We start from the raw sequence: 20,058 nt of genomic DNA on the forward strand, positions 1-20,058 counted from the left end.
TAGAAAAATTTGAATTGTTATTATCTTCTAGATATTTTGAAATATACAGTAGATTTTGCAAACTGTGGTCACCCTGTTGATCTTCAAGCACTAAATTTTATTTCTAATAAGTGTGTATTTGTACTCATTAATCAACTTCTCTTCATTCTGCACCCCCACGCCCCCTATCCATCCCAGCCTTTGGTAACCATTAATCTACTCTGTATCTTCATGAGATCCACTATTTTAGCTCCAACATAAGAGTGAGAATATGTTCTATTTGTTTTTCTGTGCTTGGTTTATTTCACTTAACATAAGGCCTTCCAGTACCATCCATGTTGCTGCAAATGACAGGATTTCATGCTTTTTTGTGGCTGAATAATATTCCATAATGTAATAGGAGATATTGTGTTTGTGTGTGTGTGTGTGTGTATGTGTATCATGTTTTCTTTATTATTTATTGATGGACACTTAGGATGACTCCATATTTTGGCAATTATGAATAGTGCTGCAATAAACATAGGTGTGCAGATATCTCTTTGATATATTGATTTCCTTTCTTTTGGATATATACCAAGTAGTGGAATTGCTGGATCTTATGGTAGTTCTATTTTTAGTTTTTTGAGAAACCTCAATGCAGTTTTTCATAGGGGCTATACTAATTTATATTCCCACCAACACTGTAAAAGGGTTTCCCTTTCTCCACCTGCTCACCAGTATCTGTTACTCCCTGTCATTTTGATAAAAGCCATCGTAAATGGAGTAATGTGATAGTTCATTTTTGTTTTGACTTGCATTTCTCTGATGATTAGTGAGGTTGAACATTTTTTTCCTGTACCTGTTGGCAATTTTCATGTCTTATGAGAAAATTCATTAGAGGCTCATACTTAACAACAGAATGGGTCAAGCAGAGGAAAGAATCAGTGAATCTGAAGACAGCTACTTGAATGTCCAGTTTTAAATTGGACTATTTGTATTTTTGCTTGAGTTATTTGAGCTTCTTGTATATTCTGATGATTAGTCCTCTGTCAAATGGATAGTTTGCAAATATTTTCTCCCATTCCGTGGGCTCCCTTCACTTTGTTGATTATTTCCTTTGCTGTGTAGAAGCTTTTTAACTTAATGCAGTCCCATTTGTCTGTTTCTGTTTTGGTTGCTCTTGAGGTCTTACACAAAAATTCTTTGCCCAGACCAATGTTCTGGAGTGTTGCACCAGTGTTTTCTTTTAGTAGTTTCATAGCTTCAGGTCCTAGATTTAAATCTTTGGGTCTATTTTGATTTGACTTCTGTAGATGTTGAAACAGAGGAGGCTAGTTTCCTTTTTCTGCATATGGTTCTCCTGTTTTCCCAGCAGCAGTTATTGAAGAGACTGTCCTTTCTCCGTTGTATACTCTTGGCACCTTTGTCAAAGACAAGTTGGCTACAAATGCATAGATTTATTACTGGGTTCTCTGTTCTGTTGCATTGATCTATGTGTCTGTTTTTATGCTGGTGCCATGCTGTTTTGGTTGCTAAAGCTTTATACTACATTTTGAAATCAGGTAGTATGATGCCTCCAGCTTTTTTCTTTTTGCTCAGGCTTGCTTTGGCTATTTGGAATATTTTCTGGTTCCATATAAAGTTTAGCATTATATTTTCTATTTCTGTTAAGAATGGCATTGGTATTTTGATAGGGATTCCATTGAATTTGTAATTTTTGAGTAGTATTGTCATTTTAAAAATTATTGAAACAAATGATAACAGAAATACAACATACCTAAACCTATGGGATTTTCTTCTTAATTTCTTCGATTGGTTGTTCACTAGCATGTTTTTAAATTTCCATGTGTTTGTGTATTTTCTGAGGTTCCTTTTGTTACTGATTTCTAGTTTTATTCCACTGAGGTCAGAAAAGATACTTCATATTATTTCTACTTTTTTGAATTTGTTGAGACCTGTTTTCTGGCCTAAGATATGTTCTGTTCTGGATAATTTTGTATGTACTAGTGAAAAGAAAGTGTATTCCATAGCATGTGGGTGAAATGTTCTGTAGACGTCAGTTAGGACGATTTGGCATAGCGTGTAGTTTAACTCTAATGTTTCTTTGTTGACTTTCTGTCTGAATGATTGGTCTGTTGATGTTCCCTACTATGACTGTATTACAGTTTATCTCTCTCTTTAGATCTATGTTTGCTTTATATACTTGGGAGCTCTGGTGTTGGGTGTATAATATGTATAATTGTTTTATCCTTTTAACCAATCCCTTTATCATTATATAATTACCATTTTTGTTTTATAGTCTTTGATTTGTACTCTATTTTATCTGAAATAAACATAGATTCTCCTCCTCTTTTTTGTTTTCCAGTTAGATGGAATATCTTTTTCCACCCACTTCACTTTGTCTTACCTATGTGTGTGCCTTTATAGTTGAGGTGGATTTCTTGTAGGAAGAATTTAATTATGTCTTGGTTTTTTATATATTCAGCCTCTCTATGCCTTTTGATTGGATAATTTGCTCCATTTACATTCAATGTCATTATTAAGTAAAGACTTACTACTGCCATTTTGTTGCTTAATTTCTGGTTGTTTTGTAGTTCTTGTCTTTCTTCCTTTCTTACTACTTTGTAGTTAAATGATTTTCTCTGGTCACATGTTTTAATTTGTTGTTTTTTATATGTAATGAATCTATTATAGGTTTTTGCATTGTTGTTACAATTAGGCTTATAAAATATATCTTACAGATATAAGTTATTTTAAAGAGATGACAACTTATCTTTGATGACAAATAAAAGGACAGAAAAATGAAAAAAATGCTTTTATGCTTTAACTCCATCCCCCTCACATTTTGAATTTATGTTGTTTCAATTTGCATATTTTTATATTGCCTATCTCTTAACGGGTTGCCATACCTATTACTGTTTTTGATAGATTTGTCTTTTGGGCTTCATAATAGTTACGAGTAGATTGCACACCACAGCTACAGTGTTAGAATATTCTGGATTTGTCTGTATATTAATATTATCAGTGGGTTTTATATACTTTTACATGTTTTCTTGTTGCATATTAATGTTATTTCCTTTCAGATTGAAGAATTCCCTTTAGCCTTTCTTGTAAGATAGATCTAATAGTGATGAATTTTCTCAACTTTTGTTTGTCTGGGAAAGACTTTATCTGACCTTTATTTTTCTATGGATAGCTTTAGTGGCTGCAGTATTCTTGGATGGCAATTTAAAAAAATTTTCCACACTTTGAAAATATCTTCTTATACACTCCTGTTTTCATTGAGTTCTGTTGCCATATGAACCCTGATTCCTTTATATGTTATTTGCTTCTTTTCTCTTGCTACTTTTAGGATAATCCCTTTGTCTTTAACCTTTGAGAGTCTAATCATTATATCTTTTGGGGTAGCCTTATTTGAGTTGAATCTCTTTGGTGTTCTCTGAACTTTCTGTCCCTGGATATTTATCTCTTTCATGTTTTGGAAAGTTTTCTGTAATTTATTTTTTTTAATAAGCTTTTTGCCCCTTGCTGTTGCTCAACTACCTCTTGAGCACCAATAATTCTTAAATTTGATATTTTGAGGTATTTTTCAGTATTTTGTAGACAATCTTTGTTCCTTTTCATTTTTTTCTTTTTGCCTCTCTGACTGTAAATTTTCAAATAGCTGTCTTTAGATTCGCTGATTGTTTCCTCTGCTTGACCCATTCTGTTGTTAAGAGCCTCTAATGAATTTTTTTTTTTTTTTTTTGAGACAGAGTCTTGCTCTGTCGCCCAGGCTGGAGTGCAGTGGCGCGATCTTGGCTCACTGCAAGCTTCGCCTCCCGGTAAATGCCATTCTCCTGCCTCAGCCTCCTGAGTAGCTAGGACTACAGGCGCCTGCCACCATGCCCATCTAGTTTTTTGTATTTTTAGTAGAGACAGGGTTTCACTGTGTTAGCCAGGATGGTCTCTATCTCCTGGCCTCGTGATCTGCCCTCCTCAGCCTCTCAAAGTGCTGGGATTACAGGCGTGCATCACCACACCCGGCCTCTAATGAATTTTTTAATTCAGCAAATGTATTTCTTTGTTTCAAGATTTCTGTTTTGTTTGTTTGTTTCTCTGATAAGTTTCTGAATTGCTTTTCTGTGGCTTCTTAGAGATCAGTGAATTTCCTTAAAATGGCTATTTTGAGTTTTTAGTTATAAAGTTCACATATCACCATCTTGTTCAAGTCAGTCACTGGTTTCTTGCTTTGTCCATTTGTAGAGGCTGTGGTTCCTCATTTGTTTTTGTTTCTTGTGGATGTATGTCTATGTCTTTGCATTAAAGGGTTGGTTATTTATTCCAGTCTTCCCAGTCTGGCTTGTTTTGGTTTTTATTGGATATTTTTGCTTAGAGCTTCTTTGTAATTTACCTGTTGATTTCCCTTTTTTTCCTCTGCTAGGTTACTGCCTAATTTTTGGCACTAGATGACACCTTAAGCCAAAGTTTGCCTCAGTTATGGTAAACAATGAGAGTGCTACTTTCCCTGAATTTGGGAGGTCCCAAAAGGGATATACCAGTAGTGTGGGAAGGCTGGCTAAGGGTTTGTGCAGAAAGGATGAACAATTCTCCTACAGTGAGGTGCTGCTTAACAGCCACTCTGATTTGGCATCCCTTTGGCCAAGTTACAGATAAAGTTTCTAATGCTGGGGTGGCAGTCCTGCTGCCCCCTACCTTTGTCTCTGTCCTTAGGGATATTTCTCCCTTCAGGCACTTTCGATGCTTCCATTGGGTTGGGGAAGGGACAGATTTCCTGCCAGGCAATCCACAATAGTGGGAAAATTGTTTACTCACTTTGACCTCATTTTTTTCCAATGTAGAAATTATGAGTCAGAGGAAATTTTCCAGATACTTTCTGCTGGGCAGATTGGGGGTTGAGGTTTCACAGATATTGAAGTCTGGTTTTCTTCCCTCTGCTCAGAAATTTTTCGTGTCTCTGGCCCCTGGAATAGTCTCATCCTCATATTTGAGTTCTTGGGTATTGCTGGTGATAATCTCTGTGCTGTATATTTATTTATTTTTTGTGGGAGTGAGTGAAGCCAACTTGCTTCTATGCCACCATTTCAGAACTGGCAAAAATGCATGTATTTTTTAATTAGTAATTTCTAATAGTTTAACTTATGGAAAAAATAAAGGTTTTAATTATGAAAACTTTTATCTTGGCATTATATGTAATGGAAACAAACCTCAGTGTTCAATAATGGGGGATGTTTCAGTAAACTTGTTTATGTATGATATGTGTTAGGGTTTCTCAACCTTGGTGCTATTGAGATTTTGGCACCCGCTAATTTTTTGTCGTGGGGGCTATCCGGCACATTTTAGCAGCGTCTCTAGCCTCTGCTTTCTAGGTGCCAACAGCACTGCCTTTTAGTAGCATAATTCTGCTGCGATACACCAGGAGTCATACTGAAAATATTTAACAACCCTTCAGCACAGGCTCGGAACTGACCAGCTTAACTGAGCGGGGTAAAATTTAGAATAGGGGCCCCGAGTGCAATACCCCTTTAACCCAAGTTATCCTGAGAAATGGCTACATACTCAGACACCTTGTGTTAGAGACCTAGCTTGCTGTAGTAACCTGTAGCTGGAGGAGAGCAGGATTAGGTGTCTGGGAAATCCACTGGAGAGATCAGCACCAGGGAGAGAACCTATTGTTCTGAGTGTGCCAGGTAACTTCAGCCTTTAACACTCCGCAGGGAGATGGAAGGCGGGGGTTGGTCAGCATGTGGAATGAGGCTTCAAGGCATTGTCCTTAGATATCATTGGAAGGAAAACTTTTCCTTTTCTGATTTGGGTACAGTGGTTGGGGACCTGCAAATTAACTGACAAGAGACAGATTAATTGAAGAAAAGACAAAGTTTATTTTCACATTTGCAGGCCAGAGTTCCCAGCAATGGAAAACTCACTAAATAACCAGAGATAAAGGTTTATATTCCACATTTAACAAAAGATGGGGAGTGGTTTTAGGGCTTCAGTGGGAAAATGTAGAAAGTTCTATCAGGCTTTTTGATGGTAATGGCAACAGGCAGTTTGTCTACCTGGGAGCTGAATTAGGTAACTCCCTTACAGGGGAGTTAATGGCAACTATTTTTTCTGGGAAAGGTCTGTTTTAGTCAACTACTTGAAGTTCAGATAAGATTTCTTTCTGCATCTTCTTTTGCTCAAATGTTTTCACTTTAAAATAATCTTTATACCAACTCTGGGGATCTGAATGGGTCCCCGTATTTTCCCTATGTAGAAGTTCCTTCAAAAAAAGAAAGTGGGTTGATTGCTGTGCAGAGATATTTGTGTTATAAATTGCAAGGTAAGAGATCTATAAAAGAGAGCAAATTTAGATTAGAACAAGGAAACAAAAAGAAATCAAAGAATAATGGTTGGAGCAAACTATAAACTCAGATTCTGAGTCCAGAAGGCAGCCAGTTGTGATTTCTGGGTGTTGGATTTGAAGCGTCTTCAGTGATGATAGTAGTGTCACAGCCACGGTTACTCCCTGAGCAGAATGTGGAAGAGGCAGGTATTCCAGTGGGCTTTCTGAGTGGCCCACACAGTGGTGGTGATTAATCTTTTGAAGTTTTATCAAGTCATCAGCTTCAGCTTGCACAGCTTTGGGAGTATGCTTAGAATTATTTCACGGGGGAATTGTTTTTAATGTTTCCAGTTAATGACACATGTACTAAAATGGATTTATTAAAAGAAATTTGTTTAAATTTCCTTGACAAGAAAACAGCTTTTGGCTTCTAATATATTCCTATTAATTGAGTTAAATCTTAAAATTCTTAGTGAACTCTATTCACGTTGGGGACTTGTGGTGTAGGTAAACCTAAAATTATAATGATTATAAAGTTTTTCGTATGGTAAAATTTCGTTAATATCAGATGAGAGTGAGAGAGTCGAATTCTACAGAAATTGAAATCTAAAATGAACAGTCTTTAAGGATAGGTGGGTAGTTTTAATAATTTTAAGTAATATGAATTTAATGATGATAATGAGTATCTGCTGTGTGTGAGGCGATAACATCAAGTTCTGTTGCATCAAGCGCTGTGGCCGTTGTGATATTAGAAGGCCTAACCACAAGGTGAGCGAATCTACAGAAGCTTCATGGAAGGAACAGCATTTGAGAAATGCCTTGAAAATTCCAGCAGGCAGACCCAGGGGAGCCACTGCAAGTGGGATGAAGAGATAAGGAAAGGCACAGATGGTGGGAAATCTGGGGAGAGGCACTGTGGCTTCGTAAACCGAGCCTGGTGTTTGGAACTGGATATACTGGAGTTTGTTCTTTTTCTTACACTTACTAGCTAAGTACCCATAAGTGTTCCCCATCTTGGAAATGGAGAAAATATCTCCCTCACAGAACATTTGTGAGTACTCAATGGAAAAGTTTCTGGCACATAAGTACCCAATAAAGGTTACCTTGTTCCATTTTCTAAAAACAATGGGTCTTTGACTTTTTCAGGAACAAAGACTAAAAGAGAAATTCATTTAGGGACTTTTTACAGAGATCTTTTAAAAACACAGAATTATGTTATTCTTGAGCAAGGGGTAATTTGATTAAGTCAGTGAAAAGCAGAGATCATAGAGTTGTATATTAATCTATTAGTATTAAGAAACAGTGGTCCATGGTTATATTGCTTTGTTGAAAGTTATTTAGAACATTTTGCATGCTGAGCATCATGAATACTTTGTCTGAATTATTAGTGGCCTCCAAATTAATAATGGGGCTTTCCTGTGTGTTTTTGACATTAAATTAAGTTTTTCTTTGTTCTTTGTTCTGAAGTAGTAACTCAACTTCCATTCCTAATTACATTCTGCCCAGGCTAATATGAGCACTAGTTTGTAATCTTTTGCTACCCAGTAGTGGGGCACCCTTTTTTGAAGCTGCCTAGACATGGCTGAAGACACATTTGCAGTGGGGAAAAGCTGGCAAGGCATAACAGATGTATTCTAGTTATTATCCAGATTTATCTGTCTCTCTCAGAAGGTATGATCATCCTCTTTGCTTCCCACCTCTTCTGTGGAAAGCACTCTTCTGTGCCCACCCTTCCCGCTTTGTTACTCTTTCACTCTATCATTGTTATAATAAGGGAATGTTTTCGTAAAAGTAGAATTTTCATAAAATCTAAGTCCTGATTTCCATCCTAGTTCCTGGACACCTGTTTTCAGTGTGATGCAGAAATTGGTCTGTGCTTCTCATACCAAATAGAATAATCCTTTATTTAAACAGCTGTCCCATATGGACAATGTACATTATGAGACAATGGTGTTCACCATTTGGAATCCTTCTTAGTTCTTGAATTGGAAATAAGAATCAGCAAACATTGCTATGCTATGGCAGTCTCAGCATCATTTCACAGAGTGTGTCTAAAGGAGTAGTATTTTTGGTAGCTGAAAAATATTACATAAGTAATGCTGCATACCAGTTAGTTGTATTAAAATAATATTATGTACAGCTGTGTACTTGGCTTGAAAAGCTTCCTTGACAACATCATTTAACTTCTTACTGTTCTTTTCATGTTGCCAGTATAAATATCTAATATGTTTTTGTTCAAAACATCAATTAGGTTTCAGCATAATCTTTATTAATACAGATGTTATTACAAGAAGACTGCTGAGCTATGATAATTTGCACAGCAGGAGCAATAAAATATCTGCTTTCTGTTTCGTTCTCTTCCAGAATGCTTGGCTTTTTGTTATTCTTCTACACAACATACCAAAACCTCTTATGATTTTTTAAAAATTATAGTTAAATCTTTAAAGCTCATAGAAGCAAAAGCATTATTTTTTTCCCAAGGCGAACAAAATTGAAAGGCCAAAAATGGCGGATAGATTGAAGAAGACATATATATTAGTTACAAATCTCCACTTTTAATATCTTTCATTCTTTTTCTTTATGTAGCCAGGACTCCTCACTTCCTGCGGATTCAGAATGTGGAAGTTAATGCCGGCCAGTTTGCTACCTTCCAGTGCAGTGCCATCGGCAGGACCGTGGCAGGAGACAGGCTCTGGTTACAGGTACAGTAACTCGTTTTCACCAGTTTTTGAGAGTCCAGAGGGAAGAATACATTCACCCTGGAGGAGGAACCCAGAGAAACAGACTCAGGTCCTAGTGTAAGAGTTTCCTTCTTTGTTAATAAGTAACCAGATTACTTAGTAATATATAAAAGCTAATTATTTTTGTTTACACACCTTTTGTGAGTTTCTTTTTTTTTTTTTTCCTTTGCTTATGCTTAGTCATCTTGCTTGGAAGATCTGACTGTCAAATTGCTTATACGGCAGTTTATTAAATTAAAAAATATGACACTCTTCTCCTAAGTCTTCCTCTTGAGAAAAATCTAAAGAGTCTCTTTCTCTCTCTCTTACACACATACACACCATACAACACTTCATAGGCCTTTTTGTCATTTGAATTTCCAAGCTGTAAGCTTAAACTTAGATGTTAATAATACTTATTTTACTTTTGAGCTTTTAAATTATATGTTTTTCGTGTAGTGATCAATTGTGTGACTTGTTTTGTAATTATTCAAATTCCACCGTATGTGTTTTGCATAGCAGAGGGTTGCGTGGATACATCCATGCTCTCAGGAATCCTGACAGAATGAGTGGGATTAAATTGCCTGTCCCTTCTAACCAGAGTGCCACCCACTTCTTTAAGCTCTAGGTTTGGGGTTTCCCCTGCCTTGGTATTCTCCAATTGCGTTCTTGTTTCTTCCTTTTAAGCATTAATCTGGAGGGTGCTCATTTTTCATCTTGAGTAGTGTTGATTTTTTGTCCTTATCCTTCCTTGTTTTGTTTTGTGTGGATTTCTTTTTCTTTTTTTTTTTAAAGTATTATCTATTTATTTTTAGTTTTTGCTACTGAGTTGAACTGTCCTTCGGGTTTTAACCCTTCTGTGTACGCAGTTGTGCTCCACACTGGCTTCCGCTTCATCACGCATGCTGGCCTTGTCTCTGCACGTGCCATCTCTCCACCTCCTGTCATGCCTCGCAGTGTAATTATGATTGTGATGGGAGACTTCATGTGACACTCTGTAATTTCTAAATCCTTTATTCCTTTTAATCACTGCAATGTAAATCAGTAGTCATTTGTTTTGTTTTGTATTTGTCTTAGAGACAGGGTTTCTCTCTGTTGCCCAGGATGCAGTAGAGTGGTACCATCTCACTCAACCTCCTGGGATTAAGTGATCCTCCTGCCTCAGCCTCCCAAGTAGCTGGTACTACAGGCACATGCCACCATGCTTGAGTAATTATTTTGTCATTTTTATAGGGATGGATTTTCCTTTGTTGCCCAGTCTGGTCTCAAACTCCTAGCCTAAAGTGACCCTCCTGACTTGGCCTCCTAAAGTTCTGGGATTACAGGTGTGAGCCACTGCACCCAGCCCAATAGTATTTTTATTCTTCTCTTTCTGGGGAAAATGGGAGACATTTGAGTGTACTGTCCCAAGATTAATCCGCAATGAATTGTCATATGGGAAATGCATTCTGGAGAGGCTTCTTGTTGTTTTCTCTGCCAGGATGTTCCACCCCTCTGTCCAGTGTCACTCTATTTTTTCATATCCTACTGTCCCTTTTAGAGACTTTGCTGGCCAGGAAGTGTATGCAGAGGATTATATTGTATATTCCAAGTTCATCTTTACTTTCTTCTTTGTCTGTAAAAGTTTTGTAACTGCTAACTTAAGAGCTTTTTGCAGCTTGTGAAAACTGTCCTCAGTATTCAAAATTTTTTTCTCTTTTTAACCTACATCCCAGTTGTTTTAAACTCTTGATGTTAGAATACAGAATTGTTTTCTCAGATAATGGCTATTTGGCATTAAACACAGTCAAGATTGGCCATCTGTGGTAATTAATGATGAGACAAACATCTTCTATTGACATTTTCCACAGAGTATTAAGTACCTTATAAAAATGAAACTATTTGTTCCTTTATCTCTAGAAATCTTAATTATTTGTGGAAAAATATGTTTTGCTCCTAATATTTATGATATTACTTGAGAGAATACAATATAAATACTATATTAAGTCTAGAGAACACAATATAAATACGATATTAAGTCTAAGCTCTCGCCTCAACAGAGTCATCTTAGATATTCCCAAGAATTTAAGGTTTGTTGAGGACATGATTTGCTCTCTTTATTTTTGCAAATGTCCTGGACTTGGTGTGCCCCTGCTTAAACTTGAGCACTTATTTGGGTTGGGAATCTTTCACTACTTCCTACACATCCAGGAACTTTGTTTTAAAGATAATTTGTCATGTGGTATGGAGAAAGCTACTTACAATTTTGGGGTTTGAAAAACAAAGGGTCTAAATGCAAAGTTCTCAGCCCTGACTCTACTATAGAACAACTTGGAAGGGTTTTGGTTTGTTTTGGTTTGTTTTTTTTCCACAAATGTCTTGTCTATTTCCAGATTCTCATTTAGTTGGTCTAGGGTGGGGCCCAGCATGCAATGTTTTATTAAAGACTCTCCAAGTGATTCGAGTGTGCACCCAGGGTTGAAAATTACTAGTGTGAAGCAAAAAATACAACACACATTCCTAATCAGGAAAGAAAGAAGGCAGACATAACGTATAACTGGTACCTGTATTCAGTTGCCTCAGTTTGACCCCAACGTTTAATTTTCCATGTACTGATCTTTGAATTTTTTCTCATTAGATTTGAATGATGGTGTTGGTAGTTGTTTTCACAATCGGTCCCTTAATGCCTTTCTTTTTCTCTTGCTGAGTCTTTTCTGACACCTCTTGTCCTCAGTGACCATTTATTGCCCTGCAGCTTTCTACACTGCACTGTCAAGAAGGAGACGACACAGATAGAACTGTTGTGACTTTGAGCTTTTTACTGAAACTTACTTTATCCTGGAATCAGGACACTATTTGGTTAGTGAATCTTTGTGATGTTAGAATAATTTTACTGTTAAATAATTTATTTTCCCTGGTTGGGTAGGCATTTTGTGGGGAAATGTTTATTTTATTAATAGCTTATGAAATAAGACCTGTGTCCTTCACCTGCAAGGGTGGTTTCTATTAATCTATATGTGTACAAAGCAGTTTCCAGTAGTGATGAAGGTTTTCAGCAGATGCTGGTTTTGCACAGCCCTTCCTGCCCTCTTGCCCAGGACCCCTCACTCCCCCTTGAACATTTTCTCAGGCCATTCTTTAGAGGTTGTGAAGACATGTAAACCTTTCGTCATGGACCAGGTCTTTCTAATCTAGAGTTGTAATACACTAATGCCTGTCTGCATGTAAACTCATTTGGGTCCTCAAAATAATCCTGAGATCCAGGCAGAAAATTGAAGAAAAAACTTATTTTTAGTTTTTTCTGTGATTGAAATCTCTCTCAAGAGTGAGTCAATATTTAGAAATTAATAATACATCTTTGGGATACATTGGTGTTTTTGAATATAATCATTTACAATATTTTTTGAGACAGGGTCTCACTCTGTCACCTAGGCGGGAGTGCAGTGGCATGATCTCGGCTCACTGCAGCCTCTACCACCTGGGCTTAGATGATCCTCCCACCTCAGCCTCCTGGGTAGCTGGGACTACAGGTGTGCACCACCACGTGTGGCTAATTTTTTGTATTTTTTGTAGAAAGAGGTTTTCAACATGTTGCCTAGGCTGGTCTCAAACTCATGGGCCCAAGCAATCCACCTGCCTTGGCCTCCCGAAGTGCTAGGATTACAGATGTGAGCCACTATGCCCGACCTATTTACAATAATTTTTACTACTTGTGTTGCAGTCTTTTGAGGCCCACAATAGGTATTCTGCACAAAGTTTCATGGTTGTATCCCACGGTGGTTTATCTGTTTTATAGAAGAGGAGCTGGAAGTTTAGAATTGTCCTGGGTCACAAAGAAAAATGGCATAGCTGGCAATAATACAACTCTGTTTATTTACTTTTATTTCACCTCTAAGTAATTCCACTCTACTATACCGTCTTCTTGAATTTGGAAGGTAGGCGAATAGGCATTATGCACTTACGCTTTGATAGAAGAATTTGGGTGTGACCAGTATTACATCGTTAATATCAAGGTGCCATCCTGACCACAGAAAATAATGTTTATATGTAGTACATGTCATATGATCCATACCTGTGAAAAATGGCCAAGGTTTTGATTTTTTTAAATATAGATTAAATATAATCTTTGTCAGAGTCTTTCACAATAACATAACATAAATCTGATGATGACACTAATGAAGAAATGTTTATGATTAACAGATGTGTCCCATCTGTTTATATTTTCTTCGTCTTATCTGTGGACCACACAGGTTATGTTGCCAAGTGGGATTGTTTTTTTCTGGAACACTGAGCAGTAGAATAAGACCCAGTGTGTGAGCGCATCCATTGTTACAACTACAAAATACTTTAAAAAATTTTCCAGACAGTAGGAAGACAACATCTGTAGAACTCTTTTCTTGTATTGAAAAACCTATATGCAATGCAGTTCTTGAAGATACTTGTGATATGTTATCGGATATGGCAATCTATTCATATAAACATGGACTGCAACAGTGTGAGATACTAAAATTAAATGTATTTATGGAAATCATGCAAGCACCCAAAATATTACTGTAATTTTTGCTATCAACTTTCTGATCACTTTTCGAGCCCACATTTTGAAAATATCTCAGAGTCTGTATACATATATTGTGTGTATGTGTGTGTATATATATAACACTGAAAAGAGAAAATGGAATTTGAGATTTTCTTTTTATACTTTCTGTACACTTTTATACTTTTGAAAGTACTTTCTTGGCTGGGTGCAGTGGCTCACGCCCGTAATCCCAGCACTTTGAGAGGGTGAGGCAGGTGGATCACGAGATCAGATCGAGACCATCCTGGCCAACATTGTGAAACCCTGTCTCTGCTAAAAATACAAAAATTAGCTGGGTGTGGTGGCACATGCCTGTAGTTTCAGCTACTCAGGAGGCTGAGGCAGGAGAATCACTTGAACCTGGGAGACAGAAGTTGCAGTGAGCCGAGATTGTGCCACTGCACTCCGTCTCAAAAATAAATAAATAAATAAAAATAAATAATTTTTGTTTGCTGATGGGCAACTTCTGATGTTGTATATTTTTTATGTAGTCTGTGACCTTTAAGCTATGTATGGTTGTATTAAAACCTTTATTGTTCTTTCTTCAGTATTCCAAATATTATTTGCCTACATTTGCTTGTTTCTCTCAGGACTTTCTATTTATAATACTTTTCAGTAAATGAAGGTGATAACCAAAGCTAGCTAGTGTTTATGTACCTATAGATGACTCATGCATGTGCAGTTACAAGACCTGTGGCATGGGGGCCACTGCCTTCCTCTTCCCCTGCCTGAGGTCCCATTTTGGTGTTTTTGTAACTTCTGCTCTTTAATTCATTTCTTATAATTGTTGTAGAGGTTCCTGCATTCCTTACTCTTGTTAGCAACCACATCACATTCAGAGTGGGTGGGAAATACAAAGGTTCTGCCTCCAGGACAAAGAGCAGAAGACGGGGGGGAGAAGCGACGTCTTTTCAACAAAGGATGAACAGATCTTTGATCAGGCTAGGGGTTGAGGTGTCCATGTTGAGTGAATAGCAGTTGGCAATGGAAACCTGGAAAATAACCCCTTTCTCTTCACAGACGTTAGAGGTCCGTACCATTTTTAAATATCTTACCTTTTAAAATTACACAATTATGTAACCTCTGAATTTGGAGCAATCTTCAAATTAAATTCCTAATTTTATTGAGGAGAAAAAGGAAGCCCAGAAAATGTAGGAAACTTTAGTGCAATCGTATATCCGGTTTTTATGTTTATTATAGGCAACTCCATTTTATTAGTGAAAGTCAGTTTTATATGTCTAATATGTTTATGTCTGTATATATATATACATGTTTATACTTATGTATAAGTATTGTTATTTATTTACAAATGTGTGAATTTTTTCTCTTGGACATTTTTCTTCACTGAGTGATCTTGCATCTCAAATAATATTAGCCTTTTAACCTGATAGTCTCAGATTTACTGCGATTTACCTGTGTTAAATTTAGAACTTTAAAATCCATCATAGCACAATTTAATTGAGAGTTTTACTGTTTTGCAAGCAGAGCTGGGCATTTATTATAAGTAATGCACCAGAATAGCCTTTTAAAATGATTCCATAATATGCATTAGTTTACACAAATAGAAAAGGAAATCAGACGATGTTACTGTAAAGTACAGTAGTCCCCTCTTATCCAAGATTTTCACGTTCCATGGTTTCTGTTACCTGTGGTCGATGAAAATGTGGTCCGAAAATGTCAAATGGAAAATTCCAGAAATAAACAATTCATAAGTTTTAAATTGTGCACCATTCTGAGCAGCTCGATGAAAAGTTACTCTGTCCCACACTGTCCCACTGAGGACATGAATCACCCCTTTGTCCAACAAATCCCACTACCCACCCAGTGGTTACTAAGGAGGTGTCTTGGTTATCAGATAGGCTGTCTCAGGATCACGATGCTTATGTTCAAGTCACCCTTACTTTACTTAACCATTGCCCCAAAGCACAGGAGTAGTGATGACGGCAATTGGATATGCCATAGAGAAGGCATAAAGTGCTTCCTTCAAGTGAAAAGGTGAAAGTGCTCAACCTAATCAGGAAAGAAAAAAATTGTATGCACTGCTTGCTAAGATCTACAGTAAGAAAGAATCTTCTATACTTGAAATTGTGAAGAAGGAAAAATAAATTCGTTCTAGTTTTGCTGTTGTACCTCAGACTGCAAAAGTTTACAGCTACAGTGCATGGTAAGTGCTTAGTTAAGATGTACAAGGAGGCATTAAGTTTGTGTGTGCAAGACATGACAGAAGCTATCCATGGTTTCAGGCATCCACTAGGGGTCTTGAAATGTATCTCCCATGGAACAGGGGGGACTGCTATACTGTTAAAAATGCTAGTACAACCGAGCACCTAAACTAGTGCTTGTCACATAGCAAAATGCTCAGTGAATACCTACTAATGCATGGAGCTTACTGGCTACCCAAACAAATCGTGTAGCTCCTTCAGGTGAGCATCAAAAGTAGATTTGTAGTTAGGGCAGGAAAACAAGCACAGAGGAAATCGTTTCTCTCTGGGATGATTGCGTTAGGCCTAAAGTTCCTGTTCAGAGGATGGTCTTTGATGAGAGGGGCAATTCATAGAATGTAGTGGTGCCTCTGCTGCTTCAGGCTATATGGCAAATATCATGCAGAGTTACAAAAACTGATTAATAAAAACAGGCATATGTTGGAGTAATTTTAGAAGCAAATATGGTCAATATATCATCTTTCCTAAATCTTCATTTCTTGTACCCTTTGCCTAGGTTTTCTTATTCTGTCATAAAACTTCTTTCCTAATTCTTCCTGTAAAAACTTTCTTGCCACAGCATCCACATTAAACATTATAGACATATACCTTTATTTTTTTCCATGATCTCCATGAACATAAGAAATATACCTTTAATAAGGATATTCCATTTGAGTTTGCACAATGGCAATACTTGTGTCATAGTAATAGATGAATTAAACCTGTCCCATCCACCTTTTGTAAAGAATGTAATTGGCCAGGCGTGGTGGCTCACGCTTGTAATCCCAGCACTTTGGGAGGCCGGGGCGGGCGGATCATGAGATCAGGAGATCCAGACCATCCTGGCTAACACGGTGAAACCCCGTCTCTACTAAAAATACAAAAAAATTAGCCGGGCTTGGTGGCGGGCGCCTGTAGTCCCAGCTACTCGGGAGGCTGAGGCAGGAGAATGGCGTGAACCCGGGAGGCGGAGCTTGCAGTGAGCCGAGATCGCGCCACTGCACTCCAGCCTGGGTGCGACAGAGCGAGACTCCGTCTCAAAAAAAAAAAAAAAAAAAAAAGAATGTCATTCCATTTGAGCTCTTCCTTTGAGGAGTTTAATTTTCTTAAAAAAACTACTTAGAGTTAACAGTTTTTTAGCTGTTGGCCTAGAGATTGATAATTTTTTTTCTTTTGAGAGTTTGACATATAATTCCACCAAACTGGATATGAGCTATGCAATTGTGAAAAAAGTATGTTTCTCCAGTCTAATAAATTGCTCATATTTTGTTTTTGAGCTCAGATAATTTTAGACCTTTTTCTGAGAGAAAGGAGGGAAACCTTGAGATTTTTATAACCTACGACGATTTTCATGGGAACAGTTTCACTGATCTACCATAGAATTTGGCTTTTGAATGAATAAATTAAAAATTATAGGAACAGTGTTTATATTACTGACTTCAGCAGGTGTGTTTGAAATAAAGTGATTGCAACTATATTTACTGAACACTACTATGTGCTAGTTACTCTGGTAGGTGATGTTCAGGCATTTTTTTCATTGATCCCTACAAGAATTTTATTATATGTCCATTTGTAGAAGAAGTGGCTGAGGCTTAGAAAGTTTTAATGACTTTTCCAGTGGTGCATTGCTAATCACAAGAGCTCGGATTTGAACCCAGGCCATCTATGTTGTATCGTAACCATAATGCATCTTTGGTACTGCAGAAAAAGTCATAGATAGTTCCTCATGAATTCATAAGTATCATGTAATTTAAATGATAGCATTGATCAGAATGTACAATTAAAGTTGTTTTTGTATGTATGCGATGTTGCCTTGGCTTTCATGTTATGGATATACGCTTTTGGTCAACCTTTCTAGGTGGCTTTTCGTTTCATTTGCTGATTATAAGGAAAAAAATCACAAGTGTATTTCAGAACAATTTTGTTATTATGTATAAAAGCCACAAAATGATATGAAAAGAAGTAAAATTATGGTTCCCTTCACAAGCTTAACTTGGGTATTTTATGCCATATATATTAAAGCATAAATTTAACATCACTTAGCATCCCAGAAAATACTAGAAATGCATAAAGGAGGACTGTCTTTAGTTGCTATGGGAACCATTTGCTCTAAAAAATTTGGAGTAGTTAAAATCACATCCATTATTGTTTTAGTCAGTTAAATATCTATATCTATATTTATATAATATCATACTGAACAATCAGACTGAAGCTACTGAAAACCTTTAGGCGTATACCGTATGTTTTAACTTAGTATGATTTTGGATTACCTTTATTTAAAAATAAAAATTTCTTTTATATTGATGAAACAGTATAACATGTCTAGGGATACTCTAGAAGAAATTAATTAATAATTTTTCCTTTGTGATATTATCTAACTCAGCCAAAAAAAAGATGTAAGCAACAGGTGCTGTAGGATGTGGCAGGAACAGGTAGGGCAGTAGAGAGCCCCTTCCTCCATAGCAACCTTGAGGTCTCCTGGCCTCAACTTGAAATTGGACTTTTTATTTTTATTTTTTTCTTTCCAGCTTTTATTTTAGGTCAGAGGGTACATATGCAGGTTTGTTACATGGGTAGATTTTGTGTTGCTGGGGTTTGGTGTCCAAGTGGTTTTGTCACCCAGGTGGCGAGCATAGTACCTGCTAGGTAGTTTTTCGACCCTCACCCTCCTCCCACCCTCCACCCTAAAGTAGACCCTGGTGTCTGAAATTGGATTTTTAAAACTACTGGTCAGGTTGTGTCAGTGTGGAGGGCAGAAGAGAAGGAAGGGCATCGCCACTAATCTTAAGGTCTGCTTCCTTTGGGCCTACAAACCATACATTCTGGGAAAGCCTTCTTTCTTCTTTCTTCTTTTCTCATATTCAGTGGAAGGTTCACTTGCTCTTCTTGCTTCCAAGTATCTGAGGCTATCCCATGAGAAAGGAAGACAGAGATGGCCATGATTGGGGCTGCTTGCTTCATGGGGCCGGCGGGAACTGGGAACAGATAGAAGCCCCACCTGCTGCTGAGCTGGCAGGGCAGGAACCTCATGCTCCCTGTGCGCAGCTGCGGCTGCCCAGCCATGGCCTCAGACCCAGCATCCTTGTGCTCTTAGAGGCTGGGAGCAGGCAGGATCCCTGCCCTCCCAGGCGCAGCTGCAGCCACCCAGCCACAGCTGTGGACCTGGGCATCTTTGCACTCTCAGGGACTCAGGAAGACACCCCTGCACCTGCAGGCTTCAAAGTGCCTGCTCCCACTGCCTGGCCTCTCCCTGTTCCCAGTGCCTGCTTCAATCATGGAGCAAAGTTGAGGCCAAACCCAGGTGCTGTCACAATCCAGCCAGGTGTGTGTGTGCCCAGGGCAGCGCTGACATGCCAGCCCCTTGCTGCCTCAGCCCTTTCCTGACTTTAGGCACTGACAAGCATGGGAAGAAGGCTGAGGTGGTGTTGAGGACAGTTTGGCACTGGCCTGCAGGTGCCCCTTAGCGTGAACAGCCTGGGTGCCATGAACAGGAGGCAGACAGGCTCCAGGGCAGATGGGGGAGTTCCCCGGTGAAGTCCCACCTTCAAGCTAGGGAAGGCCTGAAGCCTGGGAGCTGTCAGTCCTGCAGTCCGGGAGTGGGAAATTATGGTGCTCTTTTTGTGCCCACCCATGGCCACCCATGAACCGATCAGCACACACTTCCTCCCCTCTGAAGCCCATAAAATCCATGGACTCAGCCAGACTTGAGCACTCAGGCCGACCTGCCTGGGGAGAGGAGCTACCCACTCCAGGGTCTCCTCTCTGCTGAGAGCTGAGCACTTGACTGGATGACCTGCCTGCATAGAGGAGCTACCCACTCAAGGGGCTCCTCTCTGCTGAGAGCTAAACACTTGTTGAGACACCCGCACTGTGGAGTGGAGCTGACCACTAGGGGCTTCCTTTGAGCTATTCTGTCATTCAGTAAAGCTCCTGTTCACCTTACTCATCCTCCACTTGTCTGCATACCTCATTCTTCCCGGACGCAGGACAAGAACTCAGGACCCACCAAATGGCGGGGTTGCAAGGGCTATAACACAAGCAGGGCTGAAACACGCTCCTTGCTCACCACGTTGTGGGTGACAAGAAAGAGAGAAGGAGAGAAGACCTACAGCCCTTCAGGAAGCCCAGACCTAGAAGCTCCCTGAGCCAGGGCTGTGACACCCTCTTTGTGGCTGCAGTTCCTGGTGTCTCAAGCTTCTAGGTGCCACCACGTTCCCCATTGCCAGCCTTGGAAGCTGCTTGCAGGGAGCTGGTGCCCATGCCAGCACCTGGAGCTGCCCATCCTGCCACAGCCGG

The 20,058-nt window shown here is 38.6% G+C and overlaps 1 protein-coding gene across 7 annotated transcripts in view; it reads left to right on the forward strand.

Annotated features, from left to right (window-relative positions):
• Positions 1-20,058, forward strand: part of PTPRM (protein tyrosine phosphatase receptor type M) — an 835,156-nt gene that overhangs the window by 356,129 nt on the left and 458,969 nt on the right. For all 7 annotated transcript variants that reach the window (XM_030810737.1, XM_030810732.1, XM_030810734.1 and 4 more), the window contains exon 5: positions 8,873-8,988. In XM_030810737.1, the coding sequence (XP_030666597.1) occupies positions 8,873-8,988 (116 nt within the window). The remainder of the gene's footprint in view (positions 1-8,872; positions 8,989-20,058) is intronic.

The sequence above is a fragment of the Nomascus leucogenys genome, chromosome 4 (genome assembly GCF_006542625.1).
Source record: "Nomascus leucogenys isolate Asia chromosome 4, Asia_NLE_v1, whole genome shotgun sequence".
Classification (NCBI taxonomy): Eukaryota; Metazoa; Chordata; class Mammalia; order Primates; family Hylobatidae; genus Nomascus; species Nomascus leucogenys.